Source organism: Alligator sinensis, unplaced genomic scaffold (assembly GCF_000455745.1).
Source record: "Alligator sinensis unplaced genomic scaffold, ASM45574v1 scaffold798_1, whole genome shotgun sequence".
Taxonomy (NCBI): Eukaryota; Metazoa; Chordata; order Crocodylia; family Alligatoridae; genus Alligator; species Alligator sinensis.
In genome coordinates this window covers 1,640,833-1,654,206 of record NW_005842138.1, presented here as the reverse complement: position 1 = coordinate 1,654,206, position 13,374 = coordinate 1,640,833, and the positions used below count along the sequence as shown (strand labels likewise).

General features: G+C 40.4%; 1 protein-coding gene across 1 annotated transcript in view; it reads right to left on the bottom strand.

Annotated features, from left to right (window-relative positions):
* Positions 1-733: 733 nt before the first annotated feature.
* LURAP1L (leucine rich adaptor protein 1 like) overlaps positions 734-13,374 on the bottom strand; it is a gene marked incomplete at its 5' end in the record, with an annotated part of 28,734 nt that continues 16,093 nt past the window's right edge. Inside the window, one exon of the mRNA XM_006025305.3 lies at positions 734-1,145. Coding sequence (XP_006025367.2) covers positions 768-1,145 — 378 coding nt within the window. The remainder of the gene's footprint in view (positions 1,146-13,374) is intronic.

Genomic DNA, 13,374 nt, shown 5'->3' with positions numbered 1-13,374 from the left:
GTCCCCTATAAATGGATATTTGTGGGCACATTCAGAAGCCTGCTAGTTTTAAGATAATTTAAATTCTTGGTATTAATGAAAGATGTTTTTAACCTAAATATACCAGCATCATTAGGCTTTATCAAACTGCATTATAAAAGAAGAATGGATATTGCCTGGTATACAGAGGAACATTTCTTATTCCTGTACACTTATTAGTATATGTCTACTGTAAACTAAAGCCCTAACTCTGCAATTTTATGCACCTGCTTATGTGCATTATGCATGTATGTGAGAAGTACCATTTCAGTCAAAAGTGTTTATTCAGAAGTAAAATAAATCTCTTGAAGATATATTTGTTTGCAAGATCCAGACCAAAGACAGAAAAACCTGGGAGTATACAAACTTTGAGTTGATTTACAATCTGATAATCAAGAATATTAACTTCAAAATATAGGTATCAGAAAGTAGTCAAACAAATTCAAAATTAGTCCTTTCAATCCCTGATGTCTTATTTTGAAGATAAAGCTGTTCCCTCACCTTTTTAAAAAACGTGTAAATGTGGCATTATAAAACAAAAGAAACAAAATCACAGCAATAACTTAAGACACAAAAAAGGAAAAAGCAAACCAACCACCCAGAAGAAGAAATGTTAGGAGCAACAAGAAAGGTCTCAAAATAAATTTTTCTTTAAAGGGATTTTTTTCTTTTCTTCCTTTTGCACACAAAATAAAATAGCAGCATAAGAGAGGGACAAGTGCACTCCCATTGTTTGGGAACTCCTTTTATTAACCAAAGCAGTAGTACTCATCAGAATCAATTTTGGGATGCTTATGCAGAGCTTGTGAGTCCTCCAAAATAGCAGGATCACTGAACTGGTCCATGTCTGAAGGGGTGTGATGACCAGGGACATCATCCACCAAAGTGTCCAGATAACTTCCCACTGATATTCCATCCAGTCCATCGCTACAGTCTTGTAAACTATTATAACTGCCTCGCAGGGAAGTCTCCTGACTCTCTAGCAAGCTGCACAGACTGCCACTCAAACTACTGCCTCTGCTCACGATGGTTCCCTTCTCTTCAATCATCCATTTGATTGATTCAATACTTTCATTGATGATGAGCAGCTGGCGCATGAGCTTGACATCAGTATCTCGGAGATTAACCTACATGGCAGAACAACAATAAAAATTAACTTGAACACATTTTTTTTAAAACACACAGGAATTGGTATCAATTTAGAATGACAGGTTGGGATCTAAGAGAGGGGTAGAAAATAATTATAAGTGTAGCTTCCATTCATGAAACCTGGATATAATAATAAATAAAGCAGCACGGAATACTAAAATTTTAAGAGATACCTTTCCATACTGATGCAACTTCATATTGTACTTACAATCTGTACCTTTTCATTCCATCATTTCTAGTTATACAATAGCATATGACCATATCCAATTCCCATGATCTCCATGACAGTTAATTTAGGTTCTTTTATATATAATTAAAAATACATTGTTATTGTTATTTTTAAATTAGGCCACCACAGGATGTAATACTGGTGAAGGTTATTGGAAGCAAAGCTACCATTTAGAAGAACAGTATCCTTGCGGTATGTTTTTTTGTTTCATGTATGAAAGAAATGGGACACATACTCTACCTCTCACTTAGCATATGTAACAATACTTGCAGTTAGGGCTGTGTGAGGCTTCAAACAGAGCTTTGGAGCTGGAGAAGCTTCGGATGCTTTGGTGTCCTAAGCAGCATGTCTGGATTGAAGCGGTGGCTTTGTTAGGCTTTCCGAAGTGGTTTGGAGCTTCCCAAGTGCTCCAGAAAAGCTTTGGAGCTGCTTTGGAGATCCAGCCATAGGATATAATGGGGAAACAATGAAATATAAATAACATTGTTGTTTTTTGTCTTATTTGGATGAAATGTGCAGGGGTTGTATCCTCTGCTGAGAGCATGAAGCCTGCCAAGTTTCAAGAATATCGGTGCAGGGGTTCAGGGGAAACTGCACCCAAATTCATGAAAGCAAAACTCGTGTCACGTGTATGCATTACACCACAGGGGGGTGGTAGCCCCGGTAAGGCCACAAAGCCTGCCAAGTTTCAAGGTGATAGGCGCAGGGGCTTGGGGGGAACTGCACCTCAAGCTGCTGACAAGCAAAACTGATGACACAGATGACCCTGTGCATGTTAAGGCACAGTGGGCTGAAAACTGCTGGGGTGGTGGCCCCTGCTGAGGCCATGAAGCCTGCCAAGTTTCAAGGAGATAGGTGCAGGGGTTTGGGGTACACTGCACCTCAAGCAGCAGACAAGCAAAAGTTGTGACATGGGTGACACCGTGTGTGTTAAGGTACAGCACGGTGAAAGCTGCAGGGATGGTAGCCCCTGCTGTGGTCACGAAGCCTGCTAGCTGTTGAGGAGATCGGTGCAGGGGGGTTCTGAGGCCCTGCACCCCTAGCTGCTGACAGGCAAAACTCATGACATGTGTGCTTGTGCAACTGACTGTGTCTGTCTTGGGGCAGAAGGTTGGGGGGGAGGGGGTGGGAGACACTACTGCAGGCCTGGCTGCTAAGCTACTGTGTTACCAGTTACCAATCAATAATGATTCACTCAGGGACTAGCTCAATACACCGTAGCTGGCTAATGTAGCCAGTTAATTAGCACCAATTAACACCTACAAAATAACAGACTAAGGAGAAGAAATAATCAATACAGACAATCAACTGTCCCAAGACAGAGACAGTCTGTTGCACAAGCACCCATGTCACGAGTTTTGCCTGTCAGCAGCGAGGGGTGCAGGGCCCCAGAACCCAGAACCCCACTGCACCCATCTCTTTGACAGCTGCCAGGCTTCGTGGCCACAGCAGGGGCTACCATTCTTGCAGCTTTTACCCCGCTGTGGCTTAACACACACCATGTCACCCATGTCACGAGTTTTGCTTGTCTGCAGCTTGAGGTACAGTTTCCCCCAAACCCCTGCATCTTTCAACTTGAAACCTGGCAGGCTTTGTGGCCTCACTAGGGGCCGCCACCCATGTGGTTTTCATCCCCCTGTGGTATAACCCATACACATGACATGGCTTTGCTTTCAGGAATTTGGGATGCAGCTCCTCCTGAACCCCTGAACTGATCTTCTTGAAACCTGGCAGGCTTCATGCACTCAGCAGAGGCTACCACTCCTGCAAGTTTAATCTAAATCAGGCAAAAAACAACAAAGTTATAGATATTTCATTGATCCCCCATTATACCCTATGGCCGGATCTCCGAGGCGGCTTTGAAGCTTTGGAGCTGCTTCGGCCAGATTGAAGCGAAAACCTGGTCTGGAGCTCTGGATCGGATCCTGGTCATCTGACGCAGCCAGATCCAAAGCCAGATCGAATAGCTGCCTACTCGTACAGGCCTACTTGCAGTCTACTTTGCTCTTCTGTATCCAGAAACACTACTTCCTGGTGCTGTCGTCACTTAGAACATTGAGTCCTCAACAGTTCATGAACCATTGGGAGGCTTGCTGTGTTTTGAAACCTCCATTTATTAGTCAAAGTACAGTCAGATTCAGGTTACAAGTTCAGTATAAATATTTCAGAGTTAAAAAGCTGGCTTGTCTAGGTTCCCTGACGTGAATTACATATGTAACTTTAGTTACTCTCCCAGACTTGCACAGAAACACGTAAAACAAGGACAGTGACTTACAGGGCAAGTGCATATGCCTATATTGAACTTTAAATTCTGGTGGTTGCATGAAAATGGAGCTTTGCCAAACAAAGATGACTAGGAAAAGCTCAGCAAGTGGACAAGGCTTGGACCATGAAATGGGTCATTTAAAAACAGATTGTTTCATTCAGTAGTTAGGACACTTGGACCAAGGGTCAGAAGACCTGAGTTTTAGTTTAGGTTCTACCACTGAGAAATTGTGGACCAAATTTCTCCTCTCAGTCCTTTAGTTTCCCATCCCATCTTTTATCTTCACTATTTAGACTGTAAGCTTTTTTTGGAGACAGGACTTGCCTTTTACAACACATAAGCACAGTACATACCTTGATGGTGACCAAATCTTGATTGGGGTTTATCGGTACTACCAGAACATAATATCAAAATAATGTCCAAAATATAACTGAAAAAGTACATAACTGGGTCTCTGATATTTCAATTGATTTTTACTGTGAAGTTTATTTACCCAGAAAAATCACTAGTTATGCACAAACTGTCGAACTGTCTATGATACAACACAATAGAAAACTGTTGTGGTGTCTTTGAACAAGAAACTTAAAGCCTAATATGTTTTGATTGTTTCTGTAAAAACCTAATTAAAAATAACAATTATTGTTTGACTTCTGTGCACTTCCATATATTATGGTGTGACCCTGTTCCCCAGCCTCACCAGGTTGCATTTATACAAGAGCAAATGTTAGTAAGAATCTGGGTAGAACTGATGCTGTTGTACAAAATGGATATACCTGAAAATTGGTGTCTTTATACACATGCTCTGGGAGGCAGGTGTGGGGGTGGAGGGAAGACTTTAATTAGAGCAGCTCCAATAGCCGCTGTAATTAAAGTGACTGGAGCGTCATGTATATCAGTGACTGCGCTGAAAAATGGCAGCAGGGGCGCTTTAACTAAAGCTCATTCAACGATAATTACCACACTTCAACAGACTCGATTAAATCAAGTCTGCTCTAACAAATTTCAATTACAGAAAGACCACCAAAACTTATTCCATGTGTTATAGGCCTTTGAACTATGAGCACCTGACATTATATGGCTGTCTTCCCCAGCTTCCTCTAAAAGTGAAACATGAAGTTGGCCTTATGGGGATGGTATTTGTGGTGGAACAAGAAGAGAGATTGGACTATTTATCAGTAACATTTCCTGGGCTTTTTATTATGATAGCAATTTGTCAGGGTTCAAGTTGTATAAGGAGATTAGAAATTTAAAGGAAGGCAATAAACAAAATATGTACTCAAGTCCGCCTAGGTTTTTACCACTTTTCACCTTTTGAGGTTACTTATTTTTGTGAAAGGAGAGTATGCTGGCTGTAGAACACTCCTAAGCACAACATATAATGCATAACAAAAATACATCAGTTTGGTGATTTCTCCACTTTCCTATAACTTGTGTCCTTGTGGTTGGGCCTGACAAAGCGCAGGGTAAAGATGATGTGTATGGGGTTTCCACAAATTCCATTCTCTTGACTTTTGGCTTTAGTGTCTGGGAAAGATTGCAATACATCAGTGCAAAGCAGGAACTCTGTACCTTACAGTTCCCGTATAAATGTACTCACTTTAAAAAGTGTAAAAACAGGTGTTTCCTATATGAAAAGAGCTTACTTACTTGTTATACTTTTTCCACACCATAAAGACTCTACTAAAGCATATTTTCCATATAAAATTGTCACCTTTCATATTATTTGTGTGGGTATTATGAGAGACTTTGTGGTTAAGACATGGACTGGGACTAAAAATTTCAGTTCAGTTTCAGTTGTTCCAGACTTCCTGTCTGAATTAGGTCATCACATTCTTTCTGTAAAATGGAGATGAGAAACAACTGCTGTTCTTAGACTCTATGGCAATGACAGCCACATAAGTAAACAGATTATTTAAAATATAGCTATGGTTGGAATTTTCATAACTACTTAACATTGCATTTGTTTACTCTTGTTGAAGTTGATAGTACCATTCCCATCAATTTAAGTGGGAGTGAAGTTATGGCAATATAAATCCTTTTGGATATACCACGTATTTATACTGCAGGTGTACAATTGTATATTTATGCAGGGGTCAGCAATGTTTTTGGACTGAGAGCAAAAAAACCCCACAACTTGGACTTAGAATACATTAACATGCCAGGGACACTGGTGGAGGAGCCACGAGAAGCCAAATCCTTTTTGTGGCAGGGAAGCCCCGGCCCCTTCCCTGCCATGGTGTTTGAGGTGTGCATGCAGCCACTGCCACCAATGAGCCGGGGTGGGGCTCCGGGCCCTGATGCAGCCAGTTGCAGCCTCTGGGCAGGTCCCTGCCACCCCCTGTGGAGACTGGGCTGCTTACAGCAGGCAACCACAAGTCTGCAAGTGGATGCACTGCGGTCCAGAGCCCCAGCTTGACTCCTTGTGGCAGCAGTTGCACAGGCGCCTTGGGAAGCACAGAGAAGAAGGGGCCAAGGCTGCACTGTCATGTGTATAGTTGCCACAAGCCATGGTACTGGCCTGGGGCTCTGGGCTCCTGTGCACTAGTTGCAGCCTCCCAGATGCCTGCCACATCCGGCCCAGGCTCTTGGTAGCTGCTGCCCGCCATGAAGCCTGGGCTGCTTGCAGCAGGGCTTGCAGCTTCTCTGCCACCTGCCACAGGCAGCTTGGGCTCAAGTGGCTGGTGGCAGCTGCTCAGAGACCGGGTTGGCTGTGGCATGCCAAGCAAAATGGCCTTGCATGCCATGCTCTGTCATGCATGCCAGGGGTTGCCAACCTGTGTCATATAGGCTCTCAGCCTGGAAACGTAAGTGTGTGTTTAACAGTATGCACCTGAGTAGTCCTATTGATTTTATAGATACATTAGGACCCCTGCTTGTAAAATGTTTTAATAATATGCATATAAGCACACAAGAGTACCTGATAATGAAGGAAACCTTTTTTTTAAGTAATCAACTATCTTATTAATTTATTGACATTTTCTAAGTATACAAATTACATATTAACAATGTTGGATTTATCCTACTTAAAAAATAAACGTGGCTAACACGTTTATAGCATCTGACGAAGTAAGCCTGGGCTCATGAAAATTAATGTTATAGAACTCTGATTTAGTCAATCTATAAAGTGCATATCTGGCCTGCCTTATACATACATTTGTAACATTCAAGAAATACATTTAGCATTTGTTGTAGTGTACATATATTAAATATATACTTCCTACATATAGGTTAAGATGTAAATATTTGTGATGGTTAGTTTGGAAGTAAGATACACTACCGTATCTGCCCATCAGAGTTTCATTCAAATGAAAATTCATAAAAATCTGTCCTACCATAAAACAGATATTTTATACTAGTCTCCAAGTCCACAGTTGCTGTACCAGAATATAACATCAGCATTGTTCATTGCCAATAGCTTGGAAAAGGATCTGTGTAATGAGTAAGTGAGTGCTTTCATCTTCTTTCAGCAAGGCTACATTTTGGACATGATTCTTTCCATATATACTTAAAAAAATTCAAATCCTTCAATATATCCAAAATTACACTCCCATGATGCATTTGTTAAAAAAGTTGCTCTTTCAAGAAATCCTTGTCCTGTTAGCTTGCTAGGTAGTAGAGAAGATATTTCAAAAACTTCACTAATTCATATACCTGATTACCAGACAGCCCATTAAACTCCCCAATGAACTTTCCCCCCTATGAACTTAAAATGAATTTTGAATTATCCTCATAGCACTACCGCAGGGATTATTAAATTAATGAATCTGGGACTATGCAAGGTAGTATTGCCAAGCACAACTTTAATCATATATTTCACCCATCATTATTTTGTACGTGATGTTTTGAAATCAGACATTCACCATTTCCCAGCCCCCCTGCCTGTATAGTCCCCTCTGCTGTCCTCAATAAATCACTGTAAATCTGCCTGGAATATTGGGCTGTTATTGTGACAACAGCAAATTATCCTGTTCCCCATTTGTAATTGTAAACTTCAGCAGCTTGCTGAATTTGAGCAAGTTTAGGGAACCAGAATTTCCCAAAAGGCTACTTAAATTAAGTGCCTAACACTGCTAACATCAGTAAAGGTACCAATTTAACGGTTATGGCTTGATAAATTAGAATGAGTTATCAGGAAATCAGTTCTTGCCATCAATACACCCACCTTCAGCATTTGTGCAGAACAGCTTTGTTACTAGCAATTCTTTGCATTCTTGCTGACTTGGACTCTACTCCCACCAGCCACCACTTACTTCCACCCTCCTCATAGCCAAAGCAAATACAAATAGTCCACACAGGGTTGTCTTTCTTTAACAGGATTTATTATATCAGGTTCTAGGTAGTATGGAGGGCTACTTATAGCATTCTTGCCACTTAGATCTATTATAGTTCACAAATAATCACATCAGTTTGTACCCCTGTGTGTGGCTTTAATCAGTGTAACTGCAGCAGTAAAAAATAAAGCCCCACATGATCAATTAATGTGTCTAAATAAAATATAATCTGATCTTGTCTGGCAGCTCCATTTGTTAAAACTCTCCAACAGATGCATTTCACATAGGTCCCCTAAAGAAAGTAGATTCATGTAAAAAAAAAAATGAGAACAACTTCTACAGCTGGTCTGAGTTAAAAGCAAGCAGTGCACAGCCTAGCTATGGGGAAGGTTCAGATGAATCAGTACTGTCTGGCACACACTCGATTTATGTTTTGGAGGAGGACAAGGGTAGGGGGTGAAGAAGAAAACACTGGTTGTAGCTGGTCATTATGCCCTGGCATTTAGATTGCATAGCTACAGTGATGCAGTTTTCAGGGAAGATTTTTTCTATGTTCTTCTTTAATGGTAAACAGTCAGAGAACTGCGTTGGAAGAAGAGAGATAAATTTATAAAACAAATAATCCTGTAACTGCCTTCCTTCTTCCAATTACTATATCCAACTACAAACAGATTATCCCATAGAGGAAGAGTTTTCTGTATAATAGAAGCATAGAAAAGACAGGATGGAAAGCACCTAAAGAAGTCATCTAGTTCAACCTCCTGCTATAGGCATTATCATCTCTGTTTAAACCAGCTCAGGCAAACTTTTGTCTAACCTGCTCTTAACATATTCTAAGAATGATGATTTTACAAGTTCTCTGGATAATCTACTCCAATGCTTAACTACCCTCATAGTGAGAGAGTTCTTAGCATCCAACCTAGTTCCCCCTTGTTGCAATATAAGACAATATTCCTTTATTCCTTGTCCTGCTTCCAATTTATACATACACACACACACACACACACACACACACACACACACACTCTCTCTCTCTCTCTCTTATACACATACACAAAGATTATAGCAGAAAAATATTTGTATGGGTTGAAAAGTGATCTACAGTGGCTTGATTGTGTTAACATCAGGTTCAGAATGAGGTTCCAATGTCTACAAATACAAGCAATGACAATTGCTTGTGCATCCTTAGAGGCAATGGTTCCTGCCCTGTGGGCAATGGTTCCTTCCCCCCCCCCCCCAAGTATGGTACACTGAAATTTCCATTCTACAATAATAGCTGTTAAATAGTATTTCAAATGTTCCTCCTGTTTGGAAAGTTTTTACTGTTGAAATTCTGTTTTCCTTTAAAATGGGGAAAGCCACTAGAACTAGCATTGTCTCAAAACAGAAGAAAGTCACAGCTCATCAGAACCTTCAGAACAACTTTTTTTTTACCCTTTAAATATTCTGGAACTGCAGTTTCTTTCTGCAGGTTTCTTTTTTTTATGCTCATGGTGTCATGCAGCACTCCATGCCAAGAGCAGAGCTTTAGCAATATTAATGGCTACTGCCTTGATTGCTACTTTTAATTAAAAAGTATTAACTAACTTCACTGTTCACACCATCTTTACTTTGGGTTTCTATAAATTATGCATTATAAACAGTATATAGAAGATGAAGTGAGCAAGGAAATGTGACAAAATGTCCTAAAAACAAATCCTCTCCTCAAAGCCCAGCCCAAGTAAATCGGACTGGTGGGGTATGGAAAAGAATCCTGTCAGTGGCTTACAGCTGGAAAATACCTGTTCTAAAGCTCAGAAACCAGTGAAAAGATATTCCACAATTATTTTTGGGGTGAGGGGGACTTTAGCAAAACATTGTAACTATCCAAAATCTGCTCAGAAGGTTAGAGTATGAGTAGTTCTGGAAGAGATGGAGTAGTAAAAGAGAGTAGGTGCCTATTTATTCTGATAGAATATTTTGAGACTGATGGTTCCAGTGGATTTCCCCATTTAGAAACAATACAAAGCAAGATCTCAACCAGTGTAAAATTTCCAAGCTGACTTCTACATGACCTCATGGAATCCAGATTTGAGAGTTGACTTCACTGATGAAATTCATATTGTAGCACCAAAATAAGAAACAAATTTTCAGGACCACAATTCCTTTAAAAAATTAAGATTCTTCATTTATGTGCCTGTGCTTGAAATTAAATGACTACCCTTTGGCACCGGTTTGAAAATGTTACTCCAAGTGACCTGTCCGAGGTTGCACAGAAATTCCTAACCACAGCTGATCAGAATAAATGTCTTCTGGCTCCGATCCCTTGTGAAACCCATCCCTCCTCCATTATACTTAAACTGGTGGTAATTTAGATAAAATGTCCATACCATTTTGCTCTAAGTTTCTTCTTTGCATCTGACCTGTATTATGATGCATGTCTAACTGCATTTTTTCTTTATCTTTTAGTGTATTTTAGATTTATCACATACTTTGATTCACTATTTGATGCTTACGTTTTATGAGAATGGCATTTTTAGGAGATCAAGAGAGAAATAGGGTTTGGAGAGATATTTTACTAATCTCTTGGAAATTCTCTATTATCCAATCTCAGCTGACCTTTTATATAACATTTATAGTGACATTTGAAATATTTTGGCCAATTCACAGAAGCATATAATCCTTGCATTTTACTTTTCCCCTTGTTTCCTTTTATCTGGGAATAATTATTTATGGTGAAAAAAGATGCAAGAATATATTGGGTGGGGGAATGGAATTACTATTAAGCACCTTCCATTTCTTGTCTTTCAATCTCTTTTCTTTCTAGCCCTGAAACTACCCAAAATGATTTTAGCAGATTTTATACAGCATGCAACATGATTAGTTTTAAGCACTAGCATTTAAACTCCTCAGTTTCTGTCTGAGCTCTTGACCTTGTTGGTTTAAAGGGAAACCATAGCCTTGCCATGATCTCCTTTCAGTAGATCCAAATCTGAACACTGTTGAAGTTCAATTCTGTTCATATTCACTTATTCTAATTGAAAAATAAGTTGCAGAGACATGAGATACAAAATATCAGTCTAGGTCTGAACATCCCCAAGGATCAGGGCAGGATACATATCTGCTGTTTGAGGCCCAATTTTATTATAATAAATACATTGTATTAAAGATACAATACATACATTTATATGTATACACAGAGATGATGAGTTCCCACAGAACTTTCAGTCTAAAACACAAATATTTACTTCATTTTTACTCCCAAAAACTCCCATCCAAGTTACTGAAAGTTTGTCTGAAGAAGGATTAATTAAAAATGGAGAAAGGACCTCAAAAAGCAGTAGCCAGATAATCTCTTGAAAAATGCCCACATCCATCATAAATACTGCAGCTGGTTGGAATTTTTTCACGTCTGCCTCAGAAAATATATTATATTGAAAAATGTGTTTTAAAGTTTGAAATGGAAACACTTAAAAAATAAATTCCTAAAATTACCCAGTGACCAGTTTTAATTTTCATCATTCTTTTTCATGGGAAAAGAGTTCTTTTCCTACCTAGTTTTACTCATCCTTTCCAGGCTACTGGTGTGTTACCAAATGGGTCTTGCCCTATATAGTCCACCGACTGGATCCAGCCTACGGAACCACTGGATCTGGCCCGTGGACAAGAGACTTCAATGCAGGCTCCAGCTAAGGGCGTAGTCTCTATGCTGATACAGGCAGAAAAAGTGGCTGCGGGGGCTTTCCCCATTTCACCTAGGGAGACAAGAACCAGCTGTGGGTGCTCTCCCCACCTTACCGTAAGACAAGCAGTGGCAGCTGGCTCCCAGCACCTGCCTGTCTTTCTGCCACTGACCCGGGGTTGGTCATTCTGGCCTTGCCCATCCCTGATCTCTGCTATAAGCATTAGCAAGTTTGGGTTTTAACAGATGCAGTGGAGAAGAAAGGTTTCTGATCTGAAGGCTGCTCACTAAGAATGATCTGCTAGCAGCTCCCAGAAAACATAGTTTGCTTAATCTGTACAGGTGACCTTAACTGAGCACAGTGTGAAGACAGCTGTCAAACAACCAGCAGAGAAACCATACATGAGTCTTTAAGTCAATAGCTTCACTTTGAATTGCACCCTAAAGCAAACAGGAGGTTAGTGCACTTCTTTGATACACTGATGAAAGATGCCACATTTTGGTCAACACAGCTACCCCAGGTTGGCCACTGCATTCTGTGACAACTGTAGCTCTGGGTGCTTTGTGTGTGTAGTTCTAGAGAGAGCACATTGATGCAATATGTTTGGGAGGTCATAGAGTTATCCAGGCAAGTTCTACGTATGTGAAATACTGTCACAATCATTTCTGCCAAACACTGACATTTTTTTTTCAAAGCTATGCTTCCTCTCCCAGTTAAGGACAGTTCTTGGGAAAATGGCATGAATTAGAGGCAGAAGTAAACAAGTGTGGATCACAAACTTGTAGTGCAATGAATAAATACTCCAGATACCAGCCTTTCCATATTTTCTGTTTAACTCCTCTATGTATATCACAACTGGCTTGCCATAAACTGTCTTAGCTGATGTTAAATTGTGTCCTCTTACAAACCTGTCCTCTTATAAACCACTACTGTTCTAAGTCCTGGCCTTTTATTAAACAAGGTAGAAAGTACCCATGACCTAGTAATACTTTAAGTGGAAATATTATGGGAGATACAATTCCCTGAGGCATACATGAAAATCTTAGGCTAGGCTGCAAAGCAAAATGGGAAAGGAGGCAGAATATAAAAGGTGGCTTTTTTTTGGAATGAAGAGAGAGTAGATATTTTTGGGGAACTTTGGAGAGGCCATATCTGGCACAAAAATATGGATCTCCATCAACACTTAAGGCAGCACTCAGCCCAGGAAAGATTCTGGAAAAAGCCTGTGTTTATACATGGAGTAACCAACGAAAAGATTGAGGCAGGAGAAAAAGACAAGGCCTTGGGCAAGAAAGTGTTGGTATGACCTAGAGGTCCTATGTCAGTAACTTGTTTGGAGGTCCTAGACTAGGGTTTCTTAAGAGACTGTAAGGAAATTTGCCCTCAAGCATGTCAACACGGTTCTGCTATGCACAAGCATTTGTGTGGGCAACCAAAAGCAAGAAAGTCCCGTGGGGGCTGGCAGGATTGGAGTGGGGTGGTCTGACTGGCTGGGATTGTTCTGGTTAGGGAGGTAAAAATAGCCTAGTTAGTGTTAGGGGGAGGGGGAAGGGGGAGGGGCACAGTTCTGGAGCTTGAAGTGGCTGGGCTTTTCCTGCCCTGGAGCTGTTTTGGGAACCTGCCCAAGCATTCACTAGGCTGGATTAACCCATGTTAAGTCAGGTTAACCCATGCCAATGTCAATTTAGGCTGCCTATACACATGCTCATTCATGTTCTAATTAGAAAATGCTGGAGCAGACTCAATTAATAGAGTCCATTCCACACTCTAATTAGACTG